General features: G+C 41.9%; 1 protein-coding gene across 2 annotated transcripts; it reads left to right on the top strand.

The window, feature by feature from the left end:
* The first annotated feature begins 307 nt into the window (after nt 1-307).
* Nucleotides 308-22,421, top strand: LOC122786032 (oxysterol-binding protein-related protein 10-like). 2 transcript variants are annotated; one of them, XM_044052030.1, is made up of 5 exons: nt 311-428; nt 820-906; nt 7,489-7,686; nt 16,422-16,662; nt 22,261-22,421. In XM_044052030.1, the coding sequence occupies exons 1-5, from the start codon at nt 426-428 to the stop codon at nt 22,404-22,406; spliced, it is 675 nt and encodes a 224-aa protein (XP_043907965.1). In that variant the 5' UTR covers nt 311-425; the 3' UTR covers nt 22,407-22,421. The 2 variants fall into 2 exon arrangements, with proteins under 2 accessions (XP_043907964.1, XP_043907965.1); XM_044052029.1 differs by lacking the exon at nt 22,261-22,421 and having other exon boundaries at nt 308-428; nt 16,422-17,312.
* The last annotated feature ends 740 nt before the right edge of the window (nt 22,422-23,161 follow it).

The raw sequence follows: 23,161 nt of genomic DNA, 5'->3' as shown, positions 1-23,161 counted from the left end.
TAATTAAGGAAATGTGGTTGCTTCAAGCTCCTGCAGCTTAGTTTGTGGATGAGCTTGTGCTTAAATGTCAAAAGTGGTCTCATCACGTCTCTGTGGGTTTAGTTCCAGAAGATTACTGTGTTGGACGTAGTGTAACTACATTTATCCTCCACCAGGCTTCTTTTTTCATGTGGTTTCACAGATTTTTATTTGGTCTTGTGAATTTTTTTCTGGGTTTAGCATGAGTTTCAGCGGATTACACAGTGTGTGTGTGTGTGTGTGTGTGTGTGTGTTCATGTTGGTCTGATCCAGTGGTGAACGAGGCTTGTTACTGCACCACGTGAGAATCAGCAGCAGCTCATGAAGGAGAGGAATTAAACAACATTTAAAAATTCTTTTGCAAGCTTTTGCTCCTGAGCTTGATAACATTACAGCGCAGCAACAATATGGTAAAAACTTTTTATTTCTATAATAATCATGTCAAAGCTGAGTAATCAGTTAAAATTGTGTGTGAATTTCAAATATGATTCATTCATATTTGTGTATTACATAGTTTCTTTAAACTATCCATAATTCCCAGTATATTCTCATTGATTTCCCACTAATTTCCAATCTAGAACCTCTGGGAAATTACCAGGAATTTTCAGCTGCTTTGCAACTCTAATAATAATCTATAATCTCCTGTAGGCGTTAACCTGGGTTGATATCTAGTGACTGTGTTTATTCAGTCATCAGTTTACTGTTCCCTCATGCTTTTTATGCAGACGATTACAAACTGTTCTCACAGTGCTTCTAGGTTAATGTTACATTTAATTTGTTTGTGTGTGTCATTTGTTTCAGGTGAGGAAGCTGAAAGGCTCCGACGAACACCTGAGTGTGGAAAGAGCAGGAGGAGGAGGAGGAGGAGGAGGAGGCCAGGAGGTGCTGGTGGGTCTCCACACATACACACAGCATCTCATTTCTCTGAAGTGAAGTTAGTTTCACCTTCAAACAGCGGCGCTGAGCGGGAACGTGTCCGTCTGTCCTCCGCTGAGCGTCTCCTGTCTTGTGTTGTGACGGCTCCTTCCAGAACCACTCACTCGTGTGCCTTTTTAAACAATTAAATACCGCGGCCTCGTTATGCCGCCTCATTGTCGACGCGCGTTATCAACATGTATCTCCTCACTTGAAAGTGCTGCACAGCTGGAGTGAGGGGAAAGTCCAATTACTCTGCTCAGCCGTGATGAGAAAAGCAATCAAAAGATGAGAGGAAATTGGATAAAGCGAGGAAAAAAAGTGTATTCAGAGGAAGACGGCTTTTTTTTCCCCTTCCTTCTGCCCAGTGGAGCGTGGTGGGCGTTTTGTTGCCGCTCAAACACTGTGGGGCATTTCCACAGCAGCAGCTGTTACGACGATACCCGCTGTTGTGGTCTAATCCTTCCCTGAGCTCCACTGTCCTGCCTCTCAGATCATTATCACAGCTCCTCGGGTGACGAGGAAGCCAGTGGTGGAGGCTCAGCAGCATCTAACATCATCAGGCAGCTGTGGTGGAAATGCTTTAAGAGTTATTTTGTGGCAAAGGAATGAGTAGGAACTTTACTAATTACTATCTACTAACTATTTTGAGGTAGATCTCAATGAGTATGGCACGTCGTTTTTCATTACTTGAAGTTAAAGTGTAACTAAACCCTCTCTTCTGAGGCTCACTTCCCCCTTTGTCTGATTTTGAAAAATGCCAAGAAGTGGGCTGAGTGGAGGAGGGAGGGAGAGTGGGGAGCAGTGCAGCGGGGCGTGGTCTGCTGGTGAATTTGACTCCAGTTGTAATTGAGTGGAAAAAAAAAAATCAGTTAGTTGACGATGGTGACAATGGGGGAGGAGTCTGGGACAATGAGCCTCGTAATGACGTGACAAGAGGACGACATTAGTGAACCAGTGACCGTGTGCACTAAGAAAACCAATGTTAATTATCTGTATCATTTGCTATTATTAAAGTATTAAAAGTAAAGCACCCATATTGGTTAAAAGTAGCACATTTATATACTGTACATGTGGACAATATTGAATCTGATATAAGATTCTATGTTTGTTTTTCTAGACAAAGCAACGTTGCCTTTGGAAACACGTCTAATGTTCGACAAAGATGATAAAACAGATAAAAGTACACCTCAGCAGCACTAAATTGGTGTGTTTCTTTTTTTCTTACTTCCTTTTATGTCTCCTCAGTCTCACGACTAATGATGCAGAAGGCTTAGAGATGTTGAAGCAAATGGGGTAATTATCCTGTTTCCACAATGTCTTTGTTGAAATAAGCTCAAACGAGGAACAGCGCGGATCACAAGGATGAGCCGATACGCAGAGTTCCCGTAGAGCTCTCGCCGTTAGCTGACATCACGCAACGGTCGAGATCAAAACAATGGCAGTTTTGCAGTGTCATAGCGTCATGTTTTTATTAACAGTGGTGGAAGCTGTTGTTTACTGCAGGCCTGGGATAATATCCATTACGACTGTTTCCATATTGGTGCAAAGCACCTGAAGAGCACATTATAAAGGTCAGATATAATCAGTGTGTCGTGTTCTGTGATGCACTGCTCGATCTCCATGGATTTAAAGTGCACAGTGTTCTCTGACGGCCCGAAACCGGCACCGCTGCTGTTCATTATTGCAGGAACTTTTTTCCTGCCAACATGGTTGTGTAAACAAACTGAGTCACATGACGTTTGGAGCTCAATACTGATAACTGCTGCGTGTTATCACTGAAGCCTCATGATGAAAAAAGGGCGGTAACAATGAGCTGCAACTACAAACACACACACACCTACAAAGAGTCAAAGCATAGACTTTGACTCGGGTAATGTTTACTTTCTGCTTGAACACAGCATATTTATGTTTGTGCTGCCCACTCTATTTCCACCGCTGTGTTTGTCCTTCCCGGCCTTTAATCTCAGTTTTGGCAACAGCAGGAAGCAGGAATTCTTCTATATGATTAAATATGTTTGAAGTTATTTGATGTACAGTAGTAAATAGTAGTGAACTATACTATTTATGCCGTGTGAGTGTTTTGGGTTCTTTTCTTCAAAAACAGCAAAGTATTTACCACTGATTATTTTATCTTAAATGTGACTCTAAGATATTTTCTAACGTCCAAACCCGGGGGTTATTCGTGAACAACACATTGACTAGTGTGTAATTAGTTATACTCCCTGTTGTGGGGGAAATAACAGGTCAGCAGCTGACCATTGTACCCACGCTGACTCACACAGGGCCAAGTCCGCCCACGGCTGAGTGACCGCAGAGCACCTGTGAAGAAAAAGAGCACAGGGACTTTTTTACGCTGAGCTCAGTGTGCATTCTGTTCTATTTGTATAACATCAAAAACATACGGTATGTACGCTTACTGGTGTATTTCTGTCCAGATTTCACAAGAGTGCCATTTGAATCTTAACTTGAAAGGATAAGAAAGTGAAAGCAAAGTGTTTTTTTTTTTTATGTACACATATCTAAATACAGTCGTCCTTTCACTGAGTTGTTCTCCGCTTTAATTTGAAATAAAACTAATCTGTTAAGACACCTAAGTTAGTCTGGTTATAAAGTAACAAAAGGGTCCCAGATAAACAATAATACACTATACATTTTTTTCAATGCATTTATTTTGTCATTTTAATACAAACATATTTTCAGCATACTTGTTCTTGCTTAACCCTGAGAACACAGAGCATTAAGCTGTTTTATTTTTACATTACTATGTTAAAACGTATCCAGAGGCCATCAGAATGTGCAAAATAGAGTGTCTTATATCTTCTTTTTCAGCACAACCTATCAGTAATCTGAAGATGTGATTTTTTTTTAACATGTTCACTGACTATAATAAACACACCTGAGCAAAAAAGTAGTAAAATCTTTTAAAATCAGATTGAATATGTGAAATTTCGGAAATGAAGTCACTGTGGAAAGTTCTATAAAAATTAAATAAATAAAAAACAGTCTATTTTGTCACTTCTGTACAAGTATTGCTACTCCATACTAAAATATGCAATATAAAATGAATCATAACTTTGAATCAACAACACATAAGAACACCGGAAGGTACACACTATAAACACATGTATTATTCCCACTGCAATTTACAAAGGGTCCGTTGAGCCCTAAGGGTTAAAGAAAATTTAGTATTTAAGATCCAGTTTTAGGCACGGGGGGGGATTAAAGGGGGGAATATGGAAATACAGTTATATTTCCATCTCTAGTTTTGTCCTCAGGCCTTGTTGTTCAGATTCAGACTCAGTAACAATGGATTGCAATCACAGATTGCTTTATCATAAGAGGCCCTGAGTCAAAAAGGAGCTGAAGACCCTGCTGTGTGATTTTGAATTGAACTGATAGATGTTTAGTTCAGAATGCAAGTTCATTCACATGTGTGATGCTCTGTGTGTGGCTCACACCTCGCATGCATTTATCCTTCCTTCCATCACTGCCTCCATTCTGCTTTCACTCTGATTTTGCTCGTACATCTTTTTTTCCCCTCCTTTCCTGTTCCAGTTAATTGAAATCCTCAGAGCTCTGTGCCAGTTTTGGAGGACAAAAACTCAGCACGTCAATCTGCACACACTCCCAAAGTGTGGTTTCTTTTCTGCTTACTCACTTCTTACGGCTTAGCCTCGCACAATACAACAGTGTTCTCTCGTGTAAGCTGATTATTTTCTGTTAAAATGATTACACAAGGCCACTCACTCTATTTTATTTATTTATTTGATTGTTTTGTACTGTATTCGTCCCGGCAGGTGATATTCCTCTCTGAATTTTTACCTTTTGTCTACTGGAAACCTTCCTAGAACTCGCAGCAGTGGGGCTTTGGTACCTTGCTCAGAGGCAGCCCAGCTTTTGACCAGTCAGGATGCAAACTGCAGACCCTCTGGTTACAAGCCAAGTTCCTTTTCCACTTGCCCATATCAGCCCATGAAAGTGTAAAAGAGAGAGAGATACAACAGAGAACTGTGGCGGTTGCTGGGGGGGAAACTCATTTCAGGCCCATTCTGGCAACTAGACCAAGGAAATGTGATTATTATGTAAAACTGAAATGTTATAACAGTGTTTTTATTTACAGTATATATATACAAATGAAAATGGTCTATATTATTAAGCAAATAACACACAACAAGCAGCTATTTGTCAAAATCCACACAGGACTGAGGCAGAAAAGGCTCAAACACTGGTTCTGCCTTTCAGACAGTTCCTCCAATCATCATGCAGAAGCCCAGTTTCCGCCCACTGCTCCATTGACTCCCAGAGAAGCTGAGCTTTCATGGAAGTTCTCTATGGGACGACAGATGACACGTTCTAATGGCGTTCTAGCACATGTTTAGTACTGAAATGTAAATACAACACAGAACGTATTTGATGACATTTTAGAGGAAACTGAGCTTCACTTGCTGTCTTAGAACAATCACCACAGAGAATTTACCTGCTGAGGAAACTGAACTCTTTTAATGGTTGTAAGTTGATATTAATCAATTTTGTCTGTTCTTTTATTGAGAGTCTTTTAACCCTTAGAACACAGAGAATTTCAGCTGCTTTTTTCCATTTCTGTATAAAACACACTGTTTATGAGGCTATAAGAAATCAACATTTTATTCATTACATGTTCATAATTGGACCAAATTTGTGAAATGTGGAAATACGTCACAGTTCAAATTTCCCTTGGCTCGTTTTTATGAACAAAAACTAAAGAAAAAAACAACATTTTCTGACTTCTGCACAATTATTGCTACTTTATTTCGCTACCAAAAAATGATGTGACCTATAAACACACCCCTCCAGGATGTCCATATAAGGAGCTGTGTGTTATTCCCTCGCAATTTACCATGGGTGCACCTGCGGCACATAGCCTTGCCGCGTGAGCCTTAAGGGTTAACATTATTCTTTTATTTGCTGGTTCAGTGAGCTGTCTTTTAAGGACGTGGTGAACACCTGCTCTAAGATCACTGCAGTCAGGAGAAAAGATCTGATGTCCCTCTGGGAGAGGCAAGAAAGAAAGAAAGAAAGAAAGAAAGAAAGAAAGCCACCTCCACCAACGCCAGCACATTCTGACTCATGAGTTCGAGGTGATGCCTTCAGGTGGCTGGTGCTATGCACCCCGGTGTAAAACATACAGCTTTTTAAATTCTGTGATTCCTTCAGCTATCAGGCTGATGAGCTCGGATAGCTGTCATTCGATGTAACACTTAAATCTAGCATCTTAAAGACATGCAAACATGAGGAGAACATGCAAACTCCACACAGAAAAGCATGTGTTCTGACCGGGTCGTGAACCTGGGTCTTTTTGCTGCAAGGCGTAATCAAGTGAATGTTCTTGCTGTTTTTTTTTTAGTTGTTTAGTTTATTTTGTCTTAAAATAGCTTTAAATCTCCTGCTCCTAATTATAATGTCACTTTATGTTGCAGCCCCACATTAGCCATACATTAAACTTCCCGTGTTTCCGCTAAGAGCAAACACTGGTTGTGTTCCTGTCAGTGAGCAGTGAGCTGTGCTGGAAGTTGTTTATTTGATGTGTTTTATTTTGGTGGCTGCACTGAGCCGACCTCTGTGATCCTGCGGAGGATGAATCTCTGTTGTCTTGTCTTGGCTGCGCGGCTGTAATCTAATGGAGAGTAAAAGGACAGAGGAGAGATACTGGTGTGACAGCTCGGCCTGTGCGAGCTCACAGGTCAGCGAACTGAAGAGAGCAGGAGGGATCGAGATTGAAGGATGAGATGTGACTTTGGAACACAGAGAAACAAGAACAACGACGAATGAATCGTTTTAAAATAAAAAAAGGTTTCTATTTTTAAAATTTTCCCTGAGCTCAGCCAAAAATAATGAATTAATACTAATTAATAATTCAATTTATAGCTTAAGATGTTATCGTGTTAAATAATAAATAATAAAAAGGAATAAAAAGCTACTGAACCATTTTATTAGAAAATGCTCATGAACTTCTTCTTGTTGTTTCTCCTCCGTTACATCATCATCATCATCATCATCACTCAACCACTAAACCACTGTTTTCAGACATAAACCAAATGCTATTTATGGATCCAGGTGTAAATCAACTCACCTTCTGTCTCTTTGGTCGAAAACCAGCTACTGCATTCAAATTTGACCTTTGGCTATTTCAATTCACTCACTCATCCTGCTCTTGTCTAATCAGCATGAGGCTCCTCCCCCTTTTTCACGCCAGAGCTGTTGCCTTTCTGTCTCCACCACGTGAAGCAGTCAGTGTGTTTACATGCATGTTGAAAGTCCTCTCTTAGTCGGACGACGCCTCAGCTCCATTAAACTGTGCATGTCAACATATCGTTGGTCAGATTTTAAGAGCAGACCACCTTCACTCTCCCTCACTCAGTTCTCAGCCCCCTTCTTGGCCTTTTTTAAAAATCAGGCATCGGTTGCAGTTAGTTACAGAGGAGAGGGTTAAAGTTACGCTTTAAATTCCCACATAACGCTTTCTCTCCATCTCTGCGCCACCCCCCCCCCTCTCCCCACCCTCTCTTCCTCCAGGGATATTCATCCTCTGGTCGGACCCGTAGCTTCTCCCTGCTCCCTCACTTAACCCCGTCGTCATCCCCGGCTTCCCAGAGGCACCTGGGCCACGCGGCCACACCTGGCAACATCGTCACCATCACACACCACAAATCTCCGGCTGCAGCTCGGCGGGCTAAGAGTCAGTACCCAGGTCGCCTGCTGGAGGTCAAGGAGGTGAGTGTCCAAGGTGGAACGTTGTTTTAACAACTGGTTTTAAGTTCCCACCTAATGGCTGAAAACAAGTGGAGGCAGCATGTTTTATTACAGATGAGCCTCTTTGCCACTGTTTTCATTAAAATGACTATATTTATTGCTGAGATCTGGAAACACGTTGACATTACTATCAGGTCACTATGGTTACTCTTCAAAACAAATGGCTAATTCTTTTGTCTTTGTCACTCAGAGGCTTCAGGGATCACATGAGTTAAAGATAAGATAACTGCTGGATTTGAGTGTGTACTACCAGTATGTGTCCTCCAGTCTGCTGAGGTTCATTCTGGTCCAAATGGCTTCATTTGCCCTAACGTGAGCGCCTCAGCATTTAATGATGGTTAGTGCCGAATGCTCATGCTTCATGCAGCACAACTCATTTTAGCCCAGTTTGCAGGACACTCGTATTTAATCAAGGAAGAGTGCAACGAACAAGACAAGGAATCTTGGACACACAATACACAATTGGGTACAATATCTAAGTGCAGTTTTTCTCACAAATATCAAAATTGGGATTTTATTTCTGATCTTTCAAAGGCTCAGCCCGATAGTCACAATGTAATTACTTTAAAATGTGATAAATCATTACCACGTGTAGATCCAAATATTATAAACACTTGAAATCTGATTGCGATGTCATAAAAATAAAAGAATGAATCGTTCATCCCGAGACAAAACTACTAAAAAGCTATTTTATCAAAGTCAAACTCTCTGTTTTAATGAAACAGAGAGTTTGAACCTGTGATGAAGTTTCTTCTGTGGAACCGCAGCCTTTGTGCTGCATTGTGTTTTATTTGGCCTTTGTCTTCAGAGCCTTTGCACTGCTGTCCCGTGGGACTGTGGTGCAGTGAGTTCAGCAGATATTTCTGGCCTGACACCGGACTGCGCAGTGCTCACTCCTCACTGTACTTTCAGCTTTGCTGGCATTTTTACGGGATACAGAATATCAATACATTTTAACATGGTTGGTGACAGGGAAGCTCCGCAGCTTACGCTGGTGAAGTCAGGTCAGCGCGCGATGTGTAAAAGTGTCAGAGTGTGAAAAAGAAGATGAAGTGTGAAGGTGAGAACAGCGATGGCGAGGTCCTTCATATGGAAAATGTAATATTATTTAATCCCTAAATGTGTAGGGTTTGCCACAATCTCCATAAGACTTTAAATATTCACAGCGGCAAGGGCGTTCTGCGTGAATTAAAAAGCGCATCCAATTGAAATGTCTCATCTGTTTTTCACTGAGTTTTGAAGTTCAAATCCGCCTGAGTCACCAGACCTGTCAGGTTTCACTTCATACCTTTTCTTATCTACTAACTTCTCATTCACTCTCTGGTCTGCATAGAAGATCCTTTATTTTCCCCCTTCTCTATAATAGACTATATAATCTGCGTATGGGTTAGCGTGATGAACTGCCAGAGATTAGACGAGAAGGCGAAAACGACCCTAGAATCTTTCCAGTCCTGCCTTTAGCTGGTGCATTGCTACATTCAGTGCAACTGTCTGAAACTGTTGGGAGGGTTGTTGTTGTGTTCTAAGAGCACGAGACAAACAGGAAATACAAATAAATAGATATGAAAGAGATAAAATGATATAAAATGGACAAAAGTAGGAAATCTTCACCTTTTAAAGGCCAGAATCAGTGAATCGTTATCTATTTCTGTCTGATTTATTGTGTCAGCTGTAATTACCTTGGTATCACTTTTCCTTCTTAGGTTTAAATTGTTATTCAGACACTGTAAGTAAAGACGTTGACCTTGTAGCTTAGCTTGAGGTATGACAATCTCATACCTGCAGTTATCTGAGCCTTGCGCGCACAATAACAATAAAGACCGCTCTCAGTTTGTGTCGTGTGATAAACTGGGACAAAGCAGCGTTGTATTAATATCCCACAGGGTAAAAAAACAGCCACCTCCCTAATATCCTGCACCGCTGTAATTGAAACCTCACAGTAGGACCTGAGGGCCCTGAGCTGTTACCTAAAACTGAAGCAGTAGTAACCGGCCTGACCATCAGTGTTTGAGAACGTTGACATTTATGTCAGCAGTTCTTATGGTAAATAGTTTGTATTTACAGTATAGAGCTGCTGTTCACTACAGTTCTGCCAAGGACACATCAGCATGTAGACTAATGGAGCTGGGAATCAGACCCTTCCAGTTGAGAGACAACTTGCTCTACCACTGATCCACCGTCTCCTACTTATCATTCTGACATCTCCCGCAGGAGCATCACTATTTCATGCAAAGCTCTTTCCGTCGCGCCTCTCTGGCCCGTTGAGGACCTGGCCTGTCTTCGACGCGTTCAATTCCCCCGAACATCTCGCCTAAATGATTCTCTTTCTGTGACAGAACGCGGGCAAAGTGCATTCGGCCAGAGTGGAGACTCATTTATCACCTCTCAGGAGCAGAGCGCGTCTCCTCAGATGAACCTGGGACATTATGAGTAAATACGGAGCAGATGGTGTCATCGTTAAGCAAAACAAACACGTTCTCCTCCGCAGACACGGAAAACGAGGTCTCTCTGTGACGCGTGATTCATTCTCTGTTGGGGTTTCACAGAGGAAGGTGCGCTGAAGCTTCCTGTGACCTGATTCCTCTCCTCTTGTCGCCCTCTCCTCATCCACTGCTCTTCCAACAGTCTTCCCTCCTTCCTCCGGTCATTTGTTCTCCTCCCTTCATTCATAACAGGCCCATAAACTCGATCTGACGGGTGTTGGCGAGAGGGATGACGCTGGAGTCGACAGTAAAAGGAGTCTGCTTGCGCTGTGATTTACGCGCCGCTGCACACGGCGCAGAGCAGAAAGCTGCTGCGCACTGATTATCAGTGGATTTATGGTCAGACACCAGCCTTGGCGATGTTGTGTTGTACATTCCATTTATTTTCTGGTCACTATCGCTGATCACACTCTGTTAGTTCCTGTAAGACCCACACACGCCGAGGCAGGGAACTTTGGCCCTTTCTCCCACAGTTATGGAGAGAAAGTGGATTTGCACCTCAGTGAATCTCCGCATGATCTCCTCGCTTAGATTGGCGTGTTGTTCTTCATCCCACCAGCGCTCACTGAAGCGTCCTCACACCAGGCGGGGGATCAGAGTTAAAGCTCTCCAGTAACATGTTAGTTTTAAAGCGCTCACCACTCTTAGACCTGCTATGATGTGGTCTGGAGACAGTGTCTAAAAGACAGGAGCTGAAGATGCTGAGATTTGAGAGGATGGACCGGATTAGAAATGAGGGTAACACTTTAGATTAGGGAATTTCATAAATCATTATTATTGCCTTATTCTGCATGACCTTATTATCCAACCAGTAATCCATTAACTAAGAGTTTTCCCTCAATAATTATTACTTATTAGTAGCAAGTAAGGAAGTTGTTGTATATGAATTACGATCTCAATATGCTTTGCTTCATATGGACTTTATAAGGTGGTAGTAATACTAGAATAGGAAAAGGAGTGTTGGTTAATAATTGTTCAACTACCAATGAATTATTAGTGATCAAGATGTCACTTTGGTATGGGGAACATATTCTAAGTGACACAGACTTAATTCAGTTATTTGGACTATTAACACGTAGTTTTGTGTTTTGTTATGTAAGAACAGACCATATTCATTAGGTGTTATTAAGGGAGCATAACTATTCTTGTGACACTACCACCTTATAAAGTCCATACTAAGCAAAGCATATTGACATTGTAATTCATATACAACAACCTCCATGAAAGAAAGAAACAATTGTCCACCTCTCACTCGGCTCAAAGGCAACAAGAGGCACAATAAAGAGCTGTAAGAGTCTGCACAGTGTGTTAGAGAGAGAATGAGACAATGACATGTGTTTGAAATCTTAAATAACTCATTTAGTTTCATTTATTTCATTACGATCCCTACTTCATCTGGGACCTACGTTTAACAAGGAAGAAATAATACAGTGAAAGAAATCCATGATACCGTTTAACAATATAAGCATAAACTGAAGGAAAATGACAAAGTCACACAGAAAGAAAAAATGTATTAATAAAGGAATAAAAAAAACACAAAACAGTTCAAAAGAAAAGAATGTAATCACTGATACTTCACCGTTATTCTCCAGCAGAGGACAATAGTATGTAATCAGCACACAATAAAGTCACTCAAATAACAATAAAGGTGGAAGATAAGCTCGTACGGAGTTCATTTAGATGTCTCTTAGAATGAAAATCACTCCTGAGGTTTTGACTGTACTGACTTTTCACTGTGGTAGAAATAGGCACAGTCGCTGTAAACCAACCCATCACGAGGAGTTTAGTCCACAACCACTGAAAGACTAAATACAAACATTATTTTATTGATTATCAGAGACCGAAAGAGGGTTACAGGTGATTCTCATCGCGCTGTGCATAATATGTGGCAACAAGCCAGCAAATGAGACTATGAAGCCTCATGAAACAAGACCAGGGCTCCCACTAATTCAGCGGGATGGTTTGTTTTTAGTTTAGTTGTTTTTAGGGACCGCTGCTCTAGGTGTCTTCCTCTCACATGGCTCAACGTCACTAATCTTTGTTAGAAGAGACCACAGCAACATGCACAAAAAAGAGCAGTGCTGTCAGTTGATGAGGGTCTGTTTCATGTTTCAATAGTGAGACAGTGAAATTAGATCCATGTTTTAAATGGCAGGTCCAGTCAGTCATTCATTCATTCGGGAGCCAATCGCTGCTGACACTGGGCGTGAAGCAGACCGCGCACAGTTCACATACAGAGACAAAACCACTTCCACTAAACTGCAAAATATGCACGACCTGACACGTGACCTGATACGTGTCAGGTTGACTTGTTTACACGGTGCACCTGCAGCAGCGGCTCACTCTGACACTGCTGCTCGAATATATTCTAAAGGAATAAAGAATAAATTTACTATAAAAAATATTCCTCCTCCGTGTTCGAAACAACAGTTTTAAGGCTGGCGCCACTGAGAGGGAGCAGCGTACTGTGTTTTTTTTAATCATCTGGTCATCGTCACTCTGTCCTCTTCCATCCATCTGTCCATCCACGTGTGCGTCCGTCTGTCTCTGACAGCGTGAGTCAGACCACATCACCGTCTCTCCTCGCTGATGTAAACACATCAAACGCCTGGATTCCTGGAGCAGCAGCAGCAGCAGCAGCAGCAGCAGCAGCAGCAGCAGCAGCAGCAGCAGCAGCAGCAGCTCCACTGGGCTCTGACACTGCTGAGCAGTGGAGTGAGGCTATTTCTGGAAGCAGCTCCAGACAACTTGCTCTCGCTCTTGCTCTTTCTGTGTGTGTGTGCCATGCTTATGATTCTGCCATTACTGTGAGATCTCTGACTTTGTGACTGACTCTGTGTCAGAGATCTGCTGCAACGTTCCGACCAAATGCAGAACTGATAACTGTTCAGACACAAGACAAACATGAATTCAAAATAGGGAAAACAAAAAAGGATTTTTTGTTGTCATTAATGATGTCATTGACATCCTCTGGTGACGTTTGAAACGTCAAATCACTGTTTTCCCAGGTTTAATCTGGAATTATAAGAGGAACGTAACATTTTGCGAACTTTTAATCTGTTGCATGTATAAACAACATAATTTTTTATATATCATACGTATGTATTCTCGTCTATCTTTGTCTTTTTGTGTGTATATACAGTTCTTGTTTAATGAGAGTGACCAGATGTCACATGCAATGACAAATAAGGCATTCTATTCTATTCTATTCTATTCTATTCCAGTAATATGTACAGTATATAATTACATATTTTATATGAAATTTAAGGGAAAAACAAACTAGGTGTGAGTGTGTGTGTGTTTGAAGGTGACCCCTCTCAAGGTCAACCATTTACGACCTGATGGTTTCACTCTCAGGGACCGTGTCCTCATTCTGTCAGGTATTCTCAGAGATTATTAAACCGTGTAGCTTTAACTCTGTACCTCACACAGTACTGTATGTGCTTGGCCTTGAAGCAGTTTATCTCTTTTCATGATTTTTATAAGAACAAAATGTCTAGATTTGCTTCGGCTGCGTTTTACTCCGCCTCATAAAACCCAACGAGCTGATTTATTTTCGATCATGGTATGTTTTTTTTTTTTTTTATTTTTAGAGTCACTAGTGGGTGCATAGCAACACATTTGCTCACCAACTTGTATTGTCACCTGCTTAAGTCCACTTCGCTAAATATAGACCCTGAGGCAGTTTGTGTTTATCATCATCATCATCGATGCAGCACAGAGTGATGCCGTTAAACGTCTAAATCTCCATGTTTAAGATTTAACTTTCTATTATCTATTATCTATTTAGTTGTTTGTAATACATTTTATTTTACATCCTGAACAGCATGTATGGGTACAAACAAACATGATTTTCTGATATTGAAAATGTGTCCTCTGACAAACGATTGTTTCCTGGATACAGTCAGGACAAATAAGTATCCCTGACTCCACTATCTCTTTCATGTGTGAGAGTGTGTAGGGGTGGGATACAGAAAACTAGGTCATAGGTCAGACTGTAGGGTCATGGAGACCACACTTTTTTTTGTAATTACTCCACAGGCTCCTCACTAGAGATTTAAAGCATGTGTGATCTTTCGCTGCAACATTAAACTTAACATTTAGGCACAAGAGTGATGCTGTGTTGATGAAGGTTAAGGTTAAGGTTAATAGTATATTCAGCTCTTTATGAGAGCAATATCATTTATGTGGATCATGAAACAGCCGTATAATCATCGGTCTCGAGGATCATAAGTGGGAAGAAAAAGCCAGCATGAACTGAAATAGCAACTCCTGATTATTGGAAGGACAGTGAGAAAATGATAGCGTGTCAGTGCTCGGCACAATATGAGTCTTTATATTACAAATGTCAGACACTAAATTTGGAGCTCCGCCTGCCTGAGGAATTCAACATGCAACCCGAGTAAGGAGCAGAATAATTGGACGAGCTCTGTGTCTTCTTCTTCTTCTTTACATGAATGTGAAAGCCACATCATCCCGCTGCAGATGCTCTGAGTGACTCCAGAATAGCTCTGCGTGCTGATGCAGGGACAGATGTGCCACTGAGTTAAATGTGAGGAGGAGGAGGAGGAGGAGGAGGAGGAAGAGGAGTTTTTGTGCAGCATACATTATTAATACACACATCATCTCCATGCTGATAACCCACCCAGACTCATTTGCCTCAGGAGAAGCTTATTACCTGCAAGAAAGGACTGAGTCCTCTTTATTTTTTTTATACCATTTGTGTGACATTTAGACTTTTGTGAGGTGAAGCTCTCATAAATAATTCTCAAAATTCGAGCACAGGGGAGAAGTTGTTTTTTAGTTGGAAGTGTTTAAGTCGTGTTTTTGGTGCCGTAGCAGATGGCTGCGTTTACCAGTAGTTTCCTATTGTCTAGGGCCGTGGTTCTCAAACTGTGGTACGTGTAACACCAGCGGTACGTGAGCTTCCTCTGGTGGTCTACTGTTCTACCAGGGTATGTGATCAGAGTGTGTAGAAAATGACTGTATGATAACAATAATGATAATAATAATAATAATAATGAGAGCCACCTTATCTTAACCTAATGTCACTATGCCAGTGTGTGAAGAATATGTGAGGAAGAGGAGGATGATGATGAGAGAATAAATCTGCCACGTGTGAAAAGTCGTTGTGATAATGGTGAGATTATTTTCTCACGTTGTATAAAACGTTTGAGAACCACTGATCTAGACCATAGTGATGCCATGGGAATTGATTCAATTTTATTTGTATAGCGCCAAATCATAACACAATGAGCAAACACTAGGCATCAGTGGAGAGAAAAAACTCCTCTTAACAGGAAAGAAATCTCTGACAGAACCAGGCTCAGAAATGTGCGGTCACCTGCCTCGACCGGTTGGGGTGAAAGGAAAATGGGGGACAGCGGAGAGGTGGGGGACAGAAAGGGGGGAGAGAAAGGACAAGAGGGAGATGAGGTAGAGACAGATGTTGTGCACAACTGAAGCGGACCAGTGGGTCTTAAACTGGCGGGTGTGAGAGTCTGGTCGGTGGCCACCAGAGGGCAACACCACTGAGTAAAAGAGTTGTTACCTCCACCATATGTCTCTGTTGGTGTTTGTGTTTGTGAGAAGCTACGACTATAGAGTTGTGGTGAGATTTTGGTGGTGACTCAGAAAGTGAGTGGCCTTGGCGGAGGTTTGACCTCCCTGAACACTTCCTTTACTTTGGTGGTCTATGAGAAAAGTTTGTCGTCTCAGTCTCTAGTTTCATGTCTTCCTTTTTGTAAATGATGGTCCCACTGAGAGTAAAATAGATGATAATGGGTTATATGCTGATCTTTAGAAACCAGTGGCGCCAATGGCTGATAAACAGTTTAATAATAACAAATGAACATACAAGTGTTTAACTTGACATTCATTGAACAACACTTACTGCCTTTCTCTTAAATCTGCCTTTTTATAGTGTTTAAACTAAATATTAAGTACACGAAAGGTCAAATTAAACATTGGATGAAAAATTACATTTTGGTGTAGCAGCATGCTTTATGTTCCTGAAAACAAAAAATGTGTACAATTACATGAATAAGTAATAACGGGTTGATTAATTCAAATAAATTGCAAAATGGTCCTGATTAATGGCCTCAAACCTTTGAATCAGTCTACCTCTATTCTAATGACCTGTATATACATGAAGTTTGAGCATTTTCGGGTATTTAATGCTATTTAATGCTGTACATTGCTGTTGCACCCCAGGTGATGTCCCAAGCAGAGGGCCAACAAAAGAACCTGGTCCAGTCCATTGACTCTCTACCCACCAAAGGCCCCCTCTCCTGTCTGGACCAGGACCTGCTGCTGCTCAAAGCCACGTCCGCTGCCACACTCAGCTGCCTGGGCGAGTGCCTGAACATCCTCCAACACACGCAGAGCCACGGCCAGGCGCCGCATCACTCTCAGGCCTCCCAACGTAACCACGCTGCCCACGGAGCCCCCTCCGGTGAGTCTGCCCAGGGCTCCGTTCCATTGCTGTTACTGGAGCCCCCGACTCCTTCATCTCCCCCATCCCCTTTGTCTTTCCAGCCCCCTCCTCCAGATCCCAGCATCAGTGGCAAGGGCCAGCTGGGGCAGCTAGACTGTGGTTCTTGTGCCGGCCTGATGGGTACCATGAACTTAAGTCTGTGTAGTAAATGTTGTTGAATGTCGAATGTCAAACTGCTTTTTTTTTTGTTGTTGTTTTTTTACATTGCTCCATTCACACTCTCTGTCATACATAGTTTGTTGTTATTAGTGCCGTTCTGTGTTGTCTCTCTCCCGTGTTGTCGTTGAAATGCCATCAGTTCCTCAAATGAAGGTGCCAAGTACAATCATGAACGTCAACTTCTTCGTCAGTGTTGTTAACAGGATCGCTAATGACATTTCCAAGTGTCTCCCTAAACATGCATGTCAGAAAAAAATCAGGGTGACTATGTGTGAAAGAGTAAATCTAAAAATATTTACTGATACTATGCATTTTTCAATCGCCTTAAACGTTGAAGTGTTTGCCAAAGGAATCCACACTGGTGCCTAAAATGTCAGACCTCTCTGCCATGTTTAACCTCTCTGTGCCAGATCAAGATGGATCCAATAAAGTTGTTTCTATTTAAACCACTTGAAGCCTGAGGGTGGTTCTATTGGCATAACACCAAGGATTAGGATTAGCGAGCAATGCCTAACAGGGACATGTGGACCCTAAATGCAGGTTAGAATGTTGGGAACTATTCTTGATATATCACCAGGTTTCTGGGTCATTATAAAACAAAGTATTGTTTAAGTATGGAAACATCAGCTGCTGATTTAACTCGGAATATATCGAGTACCCGTGTTTTACTGTGTGTAGGATTGGGAGTATAAATTTGAATTCGCAGCAGTTAAACAGGATGTGATGACGATGCACGAGTTAAGACAACAATGCCATTTGCCCTTTTAAGAACTTCTGCAGCATAGGCATCTTAAGAACAACAAGATTAATTTAGTCACTGCCAGCCATGGAAATTGTGAATAAAAGGTACTAAATTCATTAGTAACCCAAAGTTTGCATTTTGCTGAGGCGGTGGATTTTGCTGCAGTGGTTGCTTGGAAAGAATCTCTGGATGTGACCAAAGGAATTATATCACAGATACGAGCCATTAAAATGAGATTCTTCACGCGTTGGCAGTGTTCACCCTCGATGTGTGTTCAAGTGGAAAACAGGTTGCATTTCAGGGCCCTGGACCTTCTTTGTGTAGTGTTGATTCGTCCCAAACAGTCGGTGCACTGGTTGAACTACAACCCTTTCTATTCATTTATATTCCCCCATCTCATTTTCCTCATTTTACCAAAACTCGAAACACCTAGAGTCATGTGAAGGTGGTTTGAGTGTTGGATTTCCCAGACTCCTCTGGGAGTTATTGACCTAGGACATGACAAAACTATACAATAACCAACCTCAGAATGTCGGACGGAGGCCATATGGACTACCTTGCTTGAACCCGCTGCCACTCAGTGTGTTGACAATATCAAATTATTAAGTTAATTATATTAAGTCCAACTGACTCTAACATGTTAGTTTTACTGAAATGACACGAAATCCAAATTCACGAAGATATCTACAACCCAAAGGCCCATTTACACTCCAAACCGTATCTCCATCACTACCCTACATACTCTACCTCAATGCTGCCCCCACATTTTCTGGTGGTATTGATCTGTTTCGTCCTTCATCGTAAACTCCCCCGCTTGGTGCACAATGATAGACGACATGAACCCAAAGTACGGACAAAAGGCTCCGTCCGGCTCGGTCTTTCTGTTGTAACGTAGAAATGGGCATGAATGCACCCAGATAATGCGGTCGGGAGTCAAATTACTATTGCGTGTTTTCACCCAAGGAAAACCTGACTTTGCCAGGTCAACACTGTTTGATTGATGAGGAGACTGAATTTACGCTCTGCCAGCTTAAAGACTTTAATATTTTAAAGTTCATGGTCAGTGGGAAGAAATGGAACGGTGTTCGACATGCTATTGAGCTAACAAGCTAATACTAACAAGCTGAAACAAGGACATTTTAGCACCTAGCATGGCAAAGGCAGACACAATTCATTCATTCAAGGACAGTAGCCCGATTAAACATCATAGTCAAGAACATGCATGAAAACCTCCAGAGTTTGGGTTTCATTTGACACGTCTTGACAGCCGCTGGAATCCATTTTAACTGCTGTGAATCCAAATGAATGTTAGCTTTATTCCTCCTGACATCGGTCCAGCCCTGCATCTTTTCAGTGTTTAATGTCAAATAATGTCCATCTGTGACGTTGGGAAGGTATTTTGGGATCTGGGTTTGGCCTGGTGCTGGATCTCGTTCAGAACCTGCTAGTCCTCACAGTCTGTTGGTTCTTCTTTTTGCACCAGCAATCACCTTGCCCTGTACCAATTCGTCAGACAGGGGGTGGTGTGGAGTGGGACCACCTGGCCGCAAGTACAAACTTCTTTCCTTCCGCTGCTTGGCTGACAGGTCCTGTGGGGGTCCAGCTGCTCCTCGCTTCCGGCATGTACCCCTTACACATCAGTGAGGAGTGTTTTCCTATAGGATCCTTGGTTTTGGCGTGTGATGAGTAGCGTGGTTCACCGGCATGGGCAGCATACAGATACTTGCTGCGGCTGATAAAGGGAGTGGCTGGCTGGTTGGTTGGTTGGTTGAATGGTTCTGTTACGCCCATACAGGAAAGCTTTGCCACTGCATGGGCAAGAAAACTCTTTGGTCAAAGGGGCCACGCATGATGTTGGCTGGCACGTTGGTCTCTTCCGGCTCCTTGTTTGTGTCAGCTCCAGAGAGTCATGATACTCCAGTGTATCTTTGTAAATTCCCACCAAAAACCTGCCAGTCACAAACCAGATGGTAACTTATCAGCTGATGTTATGGAGGATCTTTGCTGCTTGCTCCAGTTCTTTTGGGACCCCCCCCCGCCCCTCTCCCCGCCTTCCTTCTGTCACTGCTATGAAGAGCTTGACGCTCTTTCACCCACGCACTCTTAGAACGTTTTCCTTTAGAGGAATGAAAATCCATAAAGGAAATTCAGTTTGCAAACCAGTCCCGTTGCAGCTTCGTACAAAGAAATCAAAGCACCTTGGTTGTTTTGTTTATATAAGAGGGAGTTGAGAGGTAAGAAATTAAACAAGCTGAGAAGAATGTGTTGTATACGAAGCTGATTGCAAATGCCCAGAAATGGAAGGTAAAGCCATTGGGAACACCTACTGCATGAATGTTTGTCTTCTCACTGTTTGATCTGCAACAGCCTTTGGATTTTACCTGCATGCCTTTCATCCAATGGCCCAGATATCTTCTCCCCTCTCACTCAGTTTGTCTACATCCTGCAGAAATGGTTTCACTTTAAACTCTGTTTTTGAAACAAACTCTCAGGAAACTATAAACCCCCCCAAGTGACTTGACAACAACCCTTTTGCGAGACTCATATTTTCATTTGACACTATTTACGCCTCGCTCTCCTTAACACGTAGCCGCTCCTGCTCATGTCTCCACTGCACCAGTTCCAGATTTTGTCAGTTCACTAACCCTTTTCATGTTTCTGTCATTCACAACTGTCAGTGGACTAAAGCAGAGGCCTGGCCTGAGGGCTGTTTCAGCACATTTGGTGGAGGCAGAACCGCCTCAGGCTCACCAGCGTTCTGACTTGTGTCAGCACAGCTTCTTTCCTCCACTAATGGATATTAAAGAACCGGCTCCTGGTGCATTAGACTTTTAACCCAATTTGAGTATTGGGACTGGAGACAAGAGAGAGGCCTCTGGTGCAGTTCCATTAACAGGACTCTGAAATGGGATCTACCACCGTGATTTACAGTCACTTCACAAAGTATTTGTATCCCTCTCTGTTCGGCACACTCGGTGTTGTAGATTCAGTTTCCAGTGGATAAAATGACCTTTTTCCTCCTTCAGTCTGTACTCAGTTTACAAAATGTGATGAATATTATTAACTCTTGAGGTGTTAACGGTCCCAAGTGCTAGTTTCAGGTTTCCTTTAATGGAACATGATGCAACATTTATAAATGATGTTCCTGTTTAGAAGGAAATAGACGATAATGACACATGAGTGCGACACATGAGTTATTTTTGCACACACACCAATTAGTGATAGTGAATTTGACCTCTGCATTTAACCCTTACTACACACCAGTAGTGAACACACACAAGCCAGTGGGCAGCAGTTATCTGTGCGCAATGGGGATTCCCAACCAGCCCTTGACCCGTCCCTGGGATTTGAACCAGTGACCCTTCATTTACAAGCCCTATTCCATTCTTCTTGACCATGGGCTGCCCCTGTATCACCCAATTGGATGTTGTGAGTTTATGGTTGGTTATGTGCCGTTCAAATTGCTAATATCAAGGCTTCTAAATAGGAATTTGTTTTGCAAACAGAAACTACTTTATGTCTATAATCCGCTATCGTGAAGAAAAGGCTCATATGTATATAAAATGCCGTAACTGTCAGGGCAAAAACAAAGGGATGAATCTCTCTGTGGACCTCCACCATAAAGCGCTGTGATCAGAGCAGAGGTATGAAGCGTGAGAGCGCCGGGGAAACATATTCTCTGCTCTGCAGCTCCTTCAAGGCTCAGTGACACAGGCTGTATGAGACGCACATTACTGGTTGTAGATACCTTATCTATTTCTGCACAGCGTTTTCTTCATTATTTGTGGCCCAGAGAAAATGAATCGTCCTTTTTGGGATGTAATAAAGTCGAAATATTAGATTTAAACACACGCACTCAAGCACACAAACACAATTTCCTGTTGTCGAGACTCTGTCAATCACACGTCCTCAGTTCACGGCGTTCATGAGAAACTTAATATTCTTAGACTTCTCAAAATAAATAACCAATGATTAATACACACAGGGAATTACACACAAGTGCCCACTTTTTTGTTATTATAATATATATATAATATTTATTTATCTTACTTCAATCATTGTATTATTAGTTTTGTGATACATTTTTGATTGGTCTATGTTCTTTGCCAATGTAACACAATGTAATATGTTTGAATTTATATCTTTAAGTTCTCATCCTTCAGAAAAGAGATTAGTTTCGAGTGAGTTAGTATTTTCTGTTTTTACCCTTTGACACCTAAGCCTCAAAATGTCCGTGTGCACTTTTTTTCTTTTGCTTATTTTAACCATAAAAGGGCCAGAAAATGTGCTGAGACTAAGTGCTTTTCCCCATTTTGTCCCTTAACAATTTAAAATGAAGAAAAACAAAACGTTTTTTTTTTTTCCAACTCTCTCTTATTATTATTTTTACCATAATAACCAAAACTTCACAGCTTTAAGCGTTGGAATTTTGCGGTAATGCAAAAATGTGTCATCTGCAGCGTTAAAGGGTTAATGCTCCATCTCTTTTTAAACCTAATCCACTAGATACCTGTAAAAAAAGTAGCCATTACATATTTTTCCCCAAATTCTTCAGCCAGACTAGACAGCATAAATAATCCAGTAGCATCTTCCCCTCATTGTTGTCAGGTAAAGGTCGACAGTCGGCTCTGACCCTGCCTTGTCATTCTTCTCAGATGGTGTTCCTGTGTGGACTGTACCAAAGTCGCCCTCAGGGGAGCAGTTGAAGAACGGAGGTCTGACGCCTCTACGATCAGCCGAGCCCTGGCCGGCCCTCAGGATAAGGAGTCAGTCCCATGGTGCTGAGGTGAGACAGTTTTGACGTCGACATTGTCAATTATCACCTCCGCTTTCCATCACGTTCTCCTCACCTCTGCGAGACTGACAAATAACCTGTGAGATACTGGGTTTGTGACGCGTGACGTGCTTTTCCCCGCTGGTTGTCAGGAGAGTGACGGGTCGCATGATTGTGAGGAAAAAGCCTCTCAGGTTTTCTCATTTGGACGGAGCTCTGACAATGATGGTGTGGTCACAGAGGGAGGTCAAGTGGGTCAAAGGGGGGGGGCGGGGGGCGGGCGATGATATGAAACGGAAAGCCAGTCGACTGCACGTCATGCTGCGTTCCATTTAGGAAAGTCGGAAATGGGAGTGACACCACCACGTTCCAGTAGAGAAGTCAGAATATGACTAAAAGCATTGAAAAAGGATAAAAAATTATTTTTTATTTTAAAGCAACAGTATACTTCAGTATACACACATTAGTCCGTACATCAGTTTGTGTGTTTTAGCCAAACTTACTATCAGAGTAAAGCTGTGTATAAAAACATGTTGTGGTTATTTTTGACGGATATTACTCTTGTGTTATGATTCATACTTGGCATGACTTGTCGTTTTTACAACTCAAACGTCATGAAAATGATAAAGATAAGTCTTGTCAACAGACGAAACTCACCTGAAGAGCAGGGTTTCGTCATGATGCTCAACCAAATAATTTTTTGCACGTAGTTATTGATCAAGTTATTTTACTCCTTTATGTGGCTCGTTTATTTTTGTCTATCTCAAATTCCTCTTTTTTTT

The sequence above is a fragment of the Solea senegalensis genome, linkage group LG20 (assembly GCF_019176455.1).
Source record: "Solea senegalensis isolate Sse05_10M linkage group LG20, IFAPA_SoseM_1, whole genome shotgun sequence".
In the NCBI taxonomy this organism is placed as follows: domain Eukaryota; kingdom Metazoa; phylum Chordata; class Actinopteri; order Pleuronectiformes; family Soleidae; genus Solea; species Solea senegalensis.
Note: the sequence above shows the minus strand (reverse complement) of the source record. Positions and strands in the feature narration are given on the sequence as shown.

Excerpts from the sequence above, each read along its gene's own strand:
- LOC122786032 (XM_044052029.1), top strand. Across the intron at positions 907-7,488 it reads GAGGAGGCCAGGAGGTGCTG|GGATATTCATCCTCTGGTCG; the intron begins GTGGGTCTCCAC and ends CTCTTCCTCCAG. Across the intron at positions 7,687-16,421 it reads GCCTGCTGGAGGTCAAGGAG|GTGATGTCCCAAGCAGAGGG; the intron begins GTGAGTGTCCAA and ends GTTGCACCCCAG.